Consider the following 12,558-nt stretch of genomic DNA (forward strand, 5'->3'; position numbering starts at 1 on the left):
CACTGAGCCACCCAGGCACCCCCTTAATTTATTTTTAATAGGCAAAGTGATTTATATAAAAGTGGTTAAAAATCATATATCTTGAATTATATAAGCATCCTTTTTTTTTTTTTTAAAGATTTTTATTTATTTATTTGACAGACAGAGATCACAAGTAGGCAGAGAGACAGGCAGAGAGAGAGGAGGAAGCAGGCTCCCTGCTGAGCAGAGAGCCCGATGTGGGGCTCGATCCCAAGACCTTGAGATCATGACCTGAACCGAAGGCAGAGGCTTAACCCTCTGAGCCACCCAGGCGCCCCTATATAAGCATCCTTACCACTTGAGTAATCTGCTACTATAAAGTTTTAGAGGGTTGGAAATTAATGACTGAAATCCCTATTTTTTTTTAAAGATTTTATTTATTTACTTGACAGAGATCACTAGTAGGCAGAGAGAGAGAGAGGGAAGCAGGCTCCCTGCTGAGCAGAGAGCCCCATGTGGGGCTCGGGGCTTGATCCCAGGAGCCTGAAGGCAGAGGCTTTAACCCACTGAACCACCCAGGTGCTCCTGAAATCCCTATTTTGGTCTAAAATGTCAATCATACTACAGAAGATACAGTTTAAAATTTGCCTTTTGCAGTATTGAACATTTTAGACATAAAGGATTTAGCAACATCTGAATTAAGTGAATAACCTTACTCAAAGCCTAATGAGCTGATCTTTTTTTCCCATTTAAACATTAGTTCAGGGGCGCATGGGTGGCTCAGTGGGTTAAGCCTCTGCCTTCGGCTTAGGGCATGACCTCAGGTCAAGCTCCCCATCGGGCTTTCTGCTCAGCAGGGAGTCTTCTTCCCCCTCTGTCTGCGTGCCTCTCTGCTTACTTGTGATTTCTCTGTGTCAAATAAAATAAAATAAAATAAAATAAAAAAAACATTAGTTCAAGTATACACCTAACTGTAACATACATAACAGAGCCCCAGAAGAACTGGCTACTGTTGGACTAAAACAAGTACCCTTCAGGGGTCCATGGATATAACCTGGCTCTGCTTCAGAGACCAAAATCAAGGTGAAAATAAACCAGAAATCCAAAATAAGGGTTAATAAAATAGGCTCTCTCATATGCTATCTGTAGCCACAGCCTATTATTGCTACTGCCATAGAGGACTAAGACTCCAAAAGTACTTGCAAGGGCTTCAAAGCCAATTTACTGACTTCCAATACTTGTCCCAGTTACAAGGTAATCTTTCTGATCTCCCAATACCCAACCTCACAGAACTGAGGCAGAGAATTTGATTCTAGGAAGACGTTTTACTTATAGAAGATCGTATTGGGCTAATCAAAATCTAAAGCAAAATTCAACACATTCCAAAGTGTTCACACAATTCATTTCCATGGATAGCTGGAAGGAATCAGAATAAATCAGAAAACTGTGATTTAAATAGTTTATTTTTTTTAAAAGATGGTTACCTTTTTAAAATGCAATGCCATGATTATAGGAGTGTATAGAGGTGACACATCTTTTCCTTAACCAAGCTTTTTACCCTCTACACAAAGGTAAAAATTTGTTAACCTCTTAGTTAATGGTATAAAACAGGTTGGCAAACTTTTTCTCTTAAGGGCCAGACAGTAAATATTTTAGGTTTTACAGGCCACAAGAGGGGTCTGTCACATATTCCTTCTTTTACAACCCTTTAAAAATACAAAACCTACTGCTGACTTGCACCATACAAAAACAAACGGAGCCAAATTTCCTTGCCTGCAGTAGTTTGCCAACCTCAGGTATAAAATACCTATTTTCTGTCTTGTCAGGGAAATTGCTCCCTGCAGGCTTCTTGACAGTCTGCTACCGGAAGTAGAGAAAGGATTTATTTACAATTGAATGTGGCTTGTGACAAAAGTACATATGGAGAGTTCCTGCTCACTTGTGACTCTCCCAGGTTTTTCCACTCACTCATTAAATAAATTTGTTGAGCACCCACAATGTACACTCTCAAACATCTTTGTATTAGCAGAGATTTCCAGTGTTTCTTCCTTAGACGCATGGTTCCTACAGCTTCTTTCAGCCTGTAATTATCACATCCTTATATTTTAGGGTAGATCAGGATTAAAATCTCTACTAACACTCAAGAGGGCTCATGATTATAAAAAATGAATCTACTAACAATGATATCCTTTCATCCAATACACATCCTTCAAAATCACAGCCTGGATGAGGAAAAATATGTAACTATCTCTACGTAAAAAGATACTTTTTTCCTCCCATAGGCTGAAACTTAAAATATCTCAAATCTAGAACATCTACCACATCATCTCTTCTGTTTTCATAGTTTGTTGCCATGTTAACATAATATCTGGATCCAGGTAGGGCTCTTCATTAGCTTTCTATTTCATCCATAAAACAATACATTAAGAGGTAAATACTACTCTCAAAGAACTTTATGCTCCCACATTTCATATCAGAAAAGGAGTGGTCATGATTCTGCTCCTTCAGGATGAAAACCGTAACTGTCAGCTTTCTGGATATTTCTGCTATTTATCCTAGGTGAGGGAAGACTTTGAAAGTGGCCAAAAGGAGCCAGGACTTCAGTATTAAAATATAAAAGTTGCCCCCATTCCAGATCTTTGGTACAGACATTAACTACAATAATCTGATTACCCACACCACAGAGACATGGCACATTTTGTAATTAGAAGTGTTTGTGATTTTCCTTCTGACCGTGTAAACAAAAGGGAAATGCCTTGGGAAACCACTTTGCAATGTTCTCTCATTTCTCTTAAATACACATGTGCACAATCGCTTCTCCCTTTGATCAAGTTCATGAGGAGAAAGAACAGAGTGGACTAAGGTTATCGCTTCCGCTCTCCTCTTTGTGTCCTTTTCTTTTCCTTCTCCTTGCGCTCCTGCTTGGCTAGTTTGTCCCTCTCCCTCTGCAGCTTGTCCTGTTCCTTCTTCCTTTGGGACTCATCCCGAAGTGAGTCTCGCTCCAGTTTTCGGGCATTGAGGACATCTTCCACATTGGTGTTTCGGAACAGAGCTACAGGTGAGTTAAGGGATTAGGGTACAAGTCACACAGGTCCCAACTACTGTCTTTATTCTCTCTCCACATATTCCTAGTCTTTAAATAAAAGTCCTCATGATAATTTATCTTTGGTCTCACGGGATACCCTGAAACTATCCTTACAAAGGTTTAAAACTAATCCTCAGAATAAAAATCTCAGACTTCTCTAAATTTGAATGTTAAAATATTTTAAGAAAATGAAATTTCATTCCAGGATAAGTACTTAGTTCATGGCAGAATATTGTTGGGAGTATCTAGGCTAGTTTTAGTGAATAGAGTATTAATGTAACTGGCAAAAATTTTATGTGCTTGGCACTATTAAAATGCTTGGAAAGAGTTAAATAAGTTGTGTAACCTTACTAAACTTTATCAATTTGCTTTTTTTCCTAGACCACTGAAGCTTAAGTGAAAAACATGTTCTAATAACCATAAACTCTGAATTTATAGAAGATATGAAATAAGTTTAACCAGTTAGAAAATAACTAGCCAAAAACTGTACCCTCCATTTCTTATGACTTTAAAAACACAGCCTGGGAGGGCCTGGCTGGCTCAGTCAGAAGAGCATATGACTTGATCTTGGGGTCATGGGTTCTAGCCCCACAACGGGTGTAGATATTACTAAAAAAAAAAAAACCTGTTAGCACCAGATATGCTCCTCCCACTCTTAAGACAACTCTTTTTGCTTTGGTGCTTTAAAATAAGTCCCCCTGACATAACCTCCCCTTCTTGGATAACCCACCATACTTTTCATCTTTAAGAAGGTGGATTTTTTTCTTTTTTAAAGATTCATTTATTTATTTGCAAGAGAGAGTGCAACCTTGCAAAAGCAGGGGGAGAGGCAGAGGGAGAGGGAGAAGGACTCCTTGCTGAGCACATAGCCCAATGCAGGGCTCAATCCTAGGACCCTGAGATAATGACCTGAGCTGAACTGAAGGCAGACACTTAACCAACTGAGCCCCTAAGAAGGTAGATTTCTAAATGTAGAAGCTTCTCAGGGCACCTGGGTAGCTCAGCCAGTTTAAGTGTCTGACTCTTGGTTTTAGCTCAGGTCATGATCTCAGGGCCCTGAGATCAACCCTTGCATCAGGCTCTGCACTCAACGTGAAGTCTGCTTGAGATTTTCTCTCGCTCCCCTTCTGCCCCTTTCCCCCGCTCATGCTCTCTCTCGCTCTCAAATAAATAAATAAACTCTTAAAAAAAAATAAATGAAGCATCTTCTCATAAGTGTCTGTTGGTAGGGACTTTCCTCAGCACTTATTTCCATCTGTCCATTATTTTTAGTTCGAAAGTATTTACTGTTTGTGTTCTCTTTCCAAATAATTATACACTCTCTGAGGACAAAGTCAAAATTTCACTATTATTTAACTTGCTTCCGCTGCTGGGAAACCCAGCACTATACACAGGGAGTATAGATTCTTATTTTCCCTTAGAAATCCTCCCTTAGGAAATCCTTTCTCCCTTCACAGTAGATGTTAACATGATTTCTTTGGGAAAAGTTCTCATTAAATTGACTGTTTATGGTTATCCTTAGAATGGGGCTTAAAATGCTGGCCCAAAACGAGTTCCTGTTGGTAAAAGGATCCCCCCTCAGTGACAGCAAGATGAAAACTGTTCCTCAAGAGTGCTCAGTGGAGAAACACTTGGGGATGGATAAAGAGAAGGATACATTTATCAGAACCAATGTTCACTGTGGAGGCACATGAGTCATCCTTCTCATCTGCTTCGGTGAGCGTCGTTAAGGAAAGTCGGATAGAAAGCAAAGGTTAGCACATTCCAACCCAGCATCAGAAAACAGTCGGTGAAGTGATGGGCAGGGAAAGCATGCTGAAGAAAAACACCGTCAGAGCGGCAGGGGTAAGCCCAGCCCAGTCATCTTCAGGAGTCTCAAGACTGCTCAGAGCTACTGTGACATCCTTATCTCCCGGAGGCTGAAAAGAAACTGCCTGGTCTGGGTGGACTTCCGCATTACCTGGCAATGCCAGGGGATGGCAAGAGGACTTCTAAAACAGTGTTTCTCAAAGTATGGGTCCTGGAACTCCCTGGGAACTTGTTAGAAAAGCATCTTCTTGGGCCCCACCCTTGACCTACTAAATCAGAAACTGGGGAGCGGGGCACAGCCATCTGAGGTTTAACAAGTTCTCCAGAACCACCACTGCTTAAAATGTTCTTTTCTAGCCCAAGAAAGAACCATAGCACTGCTGACCCTGGCAAGAAAAAAAGTTAGGAGAAACCAGAAGACAAGCCAGTCCCAAAGGGCCTAGGAGCTAATTCCTACACTTGGGATAAGACAGCTAACATTTCTGGTATGAGGTCCCCTGCATCAGGCTCCACACGCCCCATTCAATCAGGCCGTGAGCTCAGCATCTCCTAAACAAGTTCAAACTCACAGGCAACCAAGCCTGTCCCGGTCAGTAGCAAGTGCCTTTTGCACAGGCCCCCAAATTCCAGACTTCTTCTGTGTTGGCTGGGGATTTAGTCTCACTTTCAATTATGTGGTCACTGGAATATTAAAAAAAATTTTTTTTCAAATGAAACTGCTCCAAATTTGGGAATGCTTCATCCAAAAATATCCATATTCTAGTCCCTGTTTTGCCACTAAAGCTATGTATGTCTCTGATCGCACAGGCACCTCTAACCATCACGGTTTCCTTCTCAACTGGGAAAAGCATATAAAGATGGATTATATGAAGGATACTGTACTGGACAGAAAGGTATTAGACAAATATAAAGAATGACAGCTACATCTTAAGCTTCCGAAAATACAATATAAGTGGTCCATTATTAAGGCATTTTTTTTTTACACCAAAGTTTTCAGGAACATACGGATTATGTGGTGAAAAATGTTAAGTCTCATATTAACTCTCCCAACGTCACTCCTCACACCCATGAAGGGCCACAGATCAGAGCCACTTTAGAGGGAAAAATTACACTACAGGGGGAGATTAGTAACTTCTCAAAGCTCACTGTAAACCAGCAAACACATCGGTCTCAAGCCTCAGGGAGTGGTCCCAAGATTCCGAAAAGGATATTCTTCCTCATCTGTCACATCAGCATACTGGGCCAGAAGGGCGGCTTTTCTCTGCTTCTCCTCTTCGGACACCATCCTGGGCTTCACCACAATCTGTGCCTGCTTCTCAATTAGGGTGGCAATGGCCTGTACTTCATCTAGGAGGGGGAAGGGAAGGGAGGGACAACAGGGTTGTATGAGAGAGAAAACAAGCTCACCGAACCACTAGTCCACCCAGATAGTGTTTGCAGGAAAGACAGTGGCATCTGCTGACTCTTCAGGGCCCTGGGCTTCAAAGGAGGTGCCTTGGGGGCCAATGAGAAAGGCAAGGAAAGGCCACGCGGGCTAGGCTTTAGGTCTTGTATCCATCTCCGATCAGAGCAGCCCTGCTTTTTACCTGTTTTATAAATTGAAGTTCTGATGCTTTAAGGGACAAAAAAAAAAAAAAAAAAAAAAAAAAGTTGACAAGCTCTGCATTAGAATCATAGAAAATTCAGCTTCAAGCATGCAATTTCTCCTCTCTTAACCCAGAAACCTAAGAAGGAATCTAGAATCAACTTATACTGGTCCTTTTCATAGTGATGATTATGCCAGGTAAAATTCATAAATTATTATTATTTTTTTAGGATTTCATTTATTTGAGAGAGAGAGAGAGAGAGAGATAGCGAGAGAGGGAACATAAGTGTGGGGAGTGGGAGAGGGATAAGGAGGCTCTCCACTGAGCAGGGATCCCAGTGTGGGGCTCCATCCCAAGATCCTGGGATCATGACCTGAGCCGAAGGCAGATGCTTAACCGACTGAGCCACCCAGGCGTTCTAAGAAATTCATAGATTATTTTAAAATAAAATCAAGTGGGGCGCCTGGGTGGCTCAGTGGGATAAGCCTCTGCTTTCGGCTCAGGTCATGATCTCAGGGTCCTGGGATCGAGCCCCGCATCGGGCTCTCTGCTCAGCAGGGAGCCTGCTTCCTTCTCTCTCTCTGCCTGCCTCTCTGCCTACTTGTGATCTCTTGTCTGTCAAATAAATAAATAAAATCTTAAAAATATATATATATAAAATAAAATCAACTATTAAGTTAACCATTCTCAAAGAAAGGAAGCAACAGTGCCCAGTAGTGGTTTTTATGCCTGGAGTGACATTAGAATCATCTGTGTGAGCTTTAAAACAAACAAACAAACAAACAGGAATGCCTTGATGGCTCAGTCGGTTAAGCCTCTGCCTTTGGCTTGGGTCATGATCCCAGAGTCCTGAAATCAGGCCCCACCTCCGGCTCCCTGTTCAGCTGGGAGCCTGCTTCTCCCTCTGCTCGACCCTCTGCTCATGCTTTCTCTCTCCATCTCTCTCTAATAAATAAATAAATATCTTTAAAAAAACAAACAAACAATATGTGGGTCCCACCCCCCAAAGATGTTTCTATAACTGGTCCATGGTATGGCCCCAGCCCTGATGTGTTTTAAACTGTACAAAGTGGTACTGATGGACAGCCAAGACTGAGAACCAATGTGTAGATAGTTTAGAATTGCTTCAAGTCTGGTTTTTACAATTTGAGTTTTCTGCAGTTAATCTGTCATTCTAATGGCTGTATTAACCCACTTCTCTTTCATTTTAAGGGGTGACAAATTTAGCTGAATTAGGCAAAACATCAATCACAACTGTTATGAAATGAAAATACAGAAAAGACAGGAGGAGGGAATATTTAGTTGGCCCCAAGCCCTGCCATGAAAATCTACAAGAAGCAGTGGAAAGAGGATGAAAAGAAAGAAAAGTGAAAGCCATAATGAAGGTGACTGTGGTCCAATGAGGTGGGAAACTGGCGAAGGGGAAAAGGAAACCAAGGTTCAGTTAAAAAGCTTGTGGAAGCTGCCAGGTGTTTACCAGTTCAAATTATCTTGGGCAAAATGAGTAGGAAATGGAGAAAACTCAAAATCCTCTTGCTAACAGCTGTCTAGGAAAGGTTGTTGGAAAAGGCACTGGCGGTTAGACAGGCAAAAACTCCCAACTCTACCTTCTTTTTTCACTTTGGTGACGACATTCTGACTTTCCGACCATCGTTCTACAATCTCCTTGCAGATGTTAAGAAGCGAATCTTCTTCCTAGTTGAAAAGGTAGACCAATTAATTTCCTGAGAGCCCTCAGCCTGAACAAAGCCCATGCACAGGGCACAGCTCTCCCTCTGGTGATGAGGAGTTCATGGGGAAGGTCTGAGAGCCTTTTCTGAGGCGCAGAAGTAATCTGGCGAGTCTCAGAATCCATACCTGCTAGGTCAAAAGCACCCGCTCTGTCCTGCCAAGAGCCAAGGGAAAGGAGTCACAGTAACTTAGAACAGTCTTCCTCATGCTTTTGGAGCAAAAACCTGTTGCCGGAGTAATAACTCTCCTCTGTGAAATCTTCCTTGGCTGATAGACTCAACTCAGTACATTTTCCAGGGTTTATCAACTTTGATGCTGGAACATATCCACGACCTTGGAGACCCCACCACTTTAGATGATAAATGAGTAGCTGTCTCCTATCCACCCATCCCTCTGTCCATTCCACACAAGCAGACATATTCTGCGTGTTTACCAATCCTCCTCCTTAGCACAGTAGAACAAAAGGATGTTGGCTTCAGTGTCAGATGAAGTCAAGCCCAGATCTATGAACGAGTTTCTTAACTTTCTGAGCTTCACATCTTGTCAGGATTTTAGTGAGGATGAATGAGAATGTGTGAAAAACCCCTACCCTGCTTGACGAAGAAAAGGCATGTCAACGAATCCGGGTATTTCCCTCCATCTTCATTACGGCTACCTTACCGTCTTCATACTCTACCCTCAAAATGAGCGGTCGGCTCAGGGGCCAGGCACTGTTCTCAATACTTCACCTAGGAACTCTTCATTCTTAAAACAACCCCAAGATGTAAGCACTATTGCTACTCTCAATTTATAGACGACAAAACCAAGGTACAGAGGTTAAGTCACTTGCTCAAGGTCATATAAGTAAAACACACACACACACAAACGGATTAAACAGGATTTGAACCCAAGCAGTCTACCTCCAAGTCCATGTTCTCAACCATTATAGGATACCATCTCTCAAAGGAAGTAGGAAGGTGTAGGACACAGACTGTTTTTTTTTTTTTTTTTAAAGTAATCTCTATACCCAATGTGGGGCTCGAACACACAACTAACCCTGAGATCAAGAGTTGCATGCTCTACAGAATGACCAGCCAGGTGAAGCCATATTTTGGATTTCCTTATTTTGTACCCAACAAAGGACTCCATCCTCTCCCCTGCATCCTTTAAGCACAAATGACAAACACGCAGAACTTCTTTAGCCCAGTTTCTGTAGTTCATGGACACCGCGCCCCCCCCCCCCAGCAAGAAAAGCAAAAGAAGAAGAAATGGAAGGAAAAGGGAGAGAGAAGCAAAAGAGAAAAGGTGCTCTTGGAGGACAAGGTGGTTTATTCTCCCAGGCTTCACCCATTTGTTCATTTATTCATCCACCCATTTGTTCATTTATTCACCCACATGATGCCTGCCATGTTGAAGGCTCTAAGATGAGTGATAAGAGATGAATCAGAAACAGCCCTGGCTCTCATGACACTGACAATTTAGAAAGCTGGTATAGAAATAGCTGCCATAAAATGTAATATCCCGATTAATGTAATAATCCTACTTAAAATTGAAAACTCACCCCTCCATTCCACTCCTGATCTTCTTAAAGGATGTTCCTTTTTTCCTAGCACTTATCATTTTTCTAATGTACTACATAATTTACTGATTATGTTTTTCTCTGCTAGAATGTCCCCCCATCAGGGCAGCGATTTCTGTTTTGTTCCCCAAGGTATCCCAAGCACTTAGGGCAGTGCTTGGCAGAGAGTAACCTATCAATAAAACTCGAATCAATCCATCAGTCAACAAAAATGCTACTGGAAGGAGTAAAAAAAGGATAATAAAAAGCGTTGATTAACTGTTATTTGCTCCTGACAAGATACACTGTTCTTGAATCTTCACTCCAATTGTTGTTGACAATTTCTTCATTCCTAATATTGAATCCTAGCCCCATCTGGTGATTGATCTGGCTATGCCTTTTGTTTTTTTCTGGAAAGGGATTTGGTACAACAGTTAGCGGCTTTTATACTGACTGACAGAAAGTAAGCAGCACTATGAATAACGTGTTTGATATATACCATATTCATTGGCCTTGCTGATCTGTAAAGTTGTTTCTCAGTTGTGTCATGAACCCTGCCTCATCATATAATTCCTGGCCAATTCTTCCCAAAGCCATTTCCTATACAGAAGGGGTTGGGAAAACCAAGAGAAAAATTAAGCATAGTGCGTGAATGGGCAGAGAGTGGGGGAAATAAGTCTGTCTACTATAGTTCATGTAAACAAGAAGCAGATATAAAGAACCAAATCTGGTTCTAGATAACTTTTCTCTTTTCTACCAAGAAACTTAATAGTCTAAGCAAATTCATGCCTGCCTTTATCAGCAGACAGGCAGTCCTAAATAATGACACCAGGAAAAGAACAAGTCAAGGAGCTAGTACCAACGGGTACCCAAGTTATTAAAACTTCTTCTTCATGGAGTCTTTAGAAACTTCCAAACTGGAAATAAAAACTAACTTAAATTGCTTGTCTCACCCCCACTTGTCCCCCCTGCCCCACCAATCTGCAATGTCAGCATCCAGGAAAAGAATTTACTCCATAGCGTTCTATCTCCACTGAACTTATGAGCTGCATCACAAGCTGTGTTAAAGCTTTCCCGTTTATAGGTCAATCTCACCAGAGCAGGCTTTGGGACTAAAAGCGGGACATGGCCAGAAGGACCTGGGACAGCTGCACCAGTATTATATTTCAACCATCTGCCCAATCATTGAACGGTGTTTCCACCAAGTAAGTGTAACCACAGATGAAGGTAGCAAAACCGTCAGGTAGGAAAAGTGGACAACCTGGTGATTTACCACCTAAACATAGATTAAAAGACACATTTCTGAATTCTTGAATCTGCTTCTAAGCAGCTGGGTACCAACTTTATCTCTCTTCCTTAAAATTCTGACCTTATTTGCCATTTCCCCCAGAAAAAAACAATGATTACTGCATTTCTAAATACTATAAAAGATCAAGCACAGTATTTGCTTCAGTTCCCGCCTAGGCCTAGACCTATACCTAGAGTTTTACTGCCAACTTACCTTTTTTGGACTCTTACCTCCAAAATTGGAACCGAGAGGGTACTTCCTGCAGGCTTTTTTGTCATGGGACAGCCCTGGGCACTGCCTCCTAAAGAGCACAGACATCCCAGAGCACTTTATTCCCCTCTCTGAACACTGTCAATGGATGGTAATGAAATTGGTCGTTAGGCGTTTATGATAAAACTCTCATTTAGACATTTCAGCGCCTTCGGAAGAACACTCACCCAGCTCACCCACAAGCATCCGAGAGGGCCGTATCACCAAGGAATAAGGGAAAACCATTCTTCTCTATGCACCTGCAACCTCCTGACTTCCCCAAACCCTGGTTGGTGAGTAATCCCCTTCCCCCGCGGCCAAGAGCTTAAAATATTCCTCTCCCAGGTGATACTACTAACTGTCTGGGACACCAGGTACGGGAAAGGGGGTACGAAGTACTGACAGGGGCCGCCAGAAAGCTAAAGGAACGTGTCCAGGCTTCTCACCAAGAAAGCAGAAAGGATACCCTGCAGAGCGTCCAGCTTCTCTTCTTCCTCCTCCTCCTGCAGGACACCCAGGATGTAGGCGCCGTAAACGGCTCGGTCCACTCCCAGCGCCTCCAACCGTCCATCCAGCCAGGACCCAAAGCCAGTACTCACACCATCGCCTTCTCCGGAGGCAGCCGCAGCCTCTTCGCTGGGCGCCGCCATCTTGGGGTCAGGGTCCTGCCAGCCTCCAGGGCGCCTACCGCAGTGCCTGACGGGCCGCGCCGCGGGCCCACTGCGCATGCTCCGAAGGAGAACCCACAACCCGGCGCGTTGGGCCCCGAGCCAATCCGCCTGCAGTGGTCCGTCTGGGCATTTTGCACCTTCTAAATAGAGCGCCTGTTGGCGTGCGCGCGGTTACGTCATCTCCCAGGAACGCTGGCAGGTGGGTATTCTTAACAGACTCTTTTTTACAGTTGGTTCAGAGAGGTTCGGTAACTTGGCCGAAGTAACGCAGTTACTAACTACACAGGACTGGAACTCAGCTTAGATTCCAGCGCTTCGTCCCACCTCGCGGAATTGCCCTTCCCCGCGCCCTGGTGGGACTGATACTAAGTCTCCCTCTCCCGCTCGGCTTTTCAGAGGGAACCGGCTGACTGTCTCGGATGCCCACCGTCTCTATCAACGAGCACCACTTTCGCCTTTCCAAGCTCCGTCCGTTTCAAAACTCAAGCTCCAGAGAACCTTCCCCAGTTCCCTGCAGCCTGTGTTAAGACCGCTGCAATGTGCTGCGGTTGCTTCTATGCATTTAGCAAGTAGTATCGGACATGGTAGGTGCTCAATAAATGATCAGGCAACCTCAAGTCATTTTTCACTCATTCATTCAA

The 12,558-nt window shown here is 43.1% G+C and overlaps 1 protein-coding gene across 2 annotated transcripts; it reads right to left on the reverse strand.

The window, feature by feature from the left end:
• Nucleotides 1–2,657: 2,657 nt before the first annotated feature.
• On the reverse strand, nt 2,658–11,918 carry CCDC43 (coiled-coil domain containing 43). 2 transcript variants are annotated; one of them, XM_080826543.1, is made up of 6 exons: nt 11,846–11,916; nt 11,693–11,749; nt 8,049–8,136; nt 6,067–6,202; nt 4,704–4,762; nt 2,658–3,013 (listed from the first exon to the last, which is right to left on the reverse strand). In XM_080826543.1, the coding sequence occupies exons 1-6, from the start codon at nt 11,894–11,896 to the stop codon at nt 2,826–2,828; spliced, it is 579 nt and encodes a 192-aa protein (XP_080682669.1). In that variant the 5' UTR covers nt 11,897–11,916; the 3' UTR covers nt 2,658–2,825. The 2 variants fall into 2 exon arrangements, with proteins under 2 accessions (XP_080682669.1, XP_080682668.1); XM_080826542.1 differs by having other exon boundaries at nt 11,693–11,918.
• Between the last annotated feature and the right edge of the window lie 640 nt (nt 11,919–12,558).

Source organism: Martes martes, assembly GCF_963455335.1.
Source record: "Martes martes genome assembly, chromosome: 16".
In the NCBI taxonomy this organism is placed as follows: domain Eukaryota; kingdom Metazoa; phylum Chordata; class Mammalia; order Carnivora; family Mustelidae; genus Martes; species Martes martes.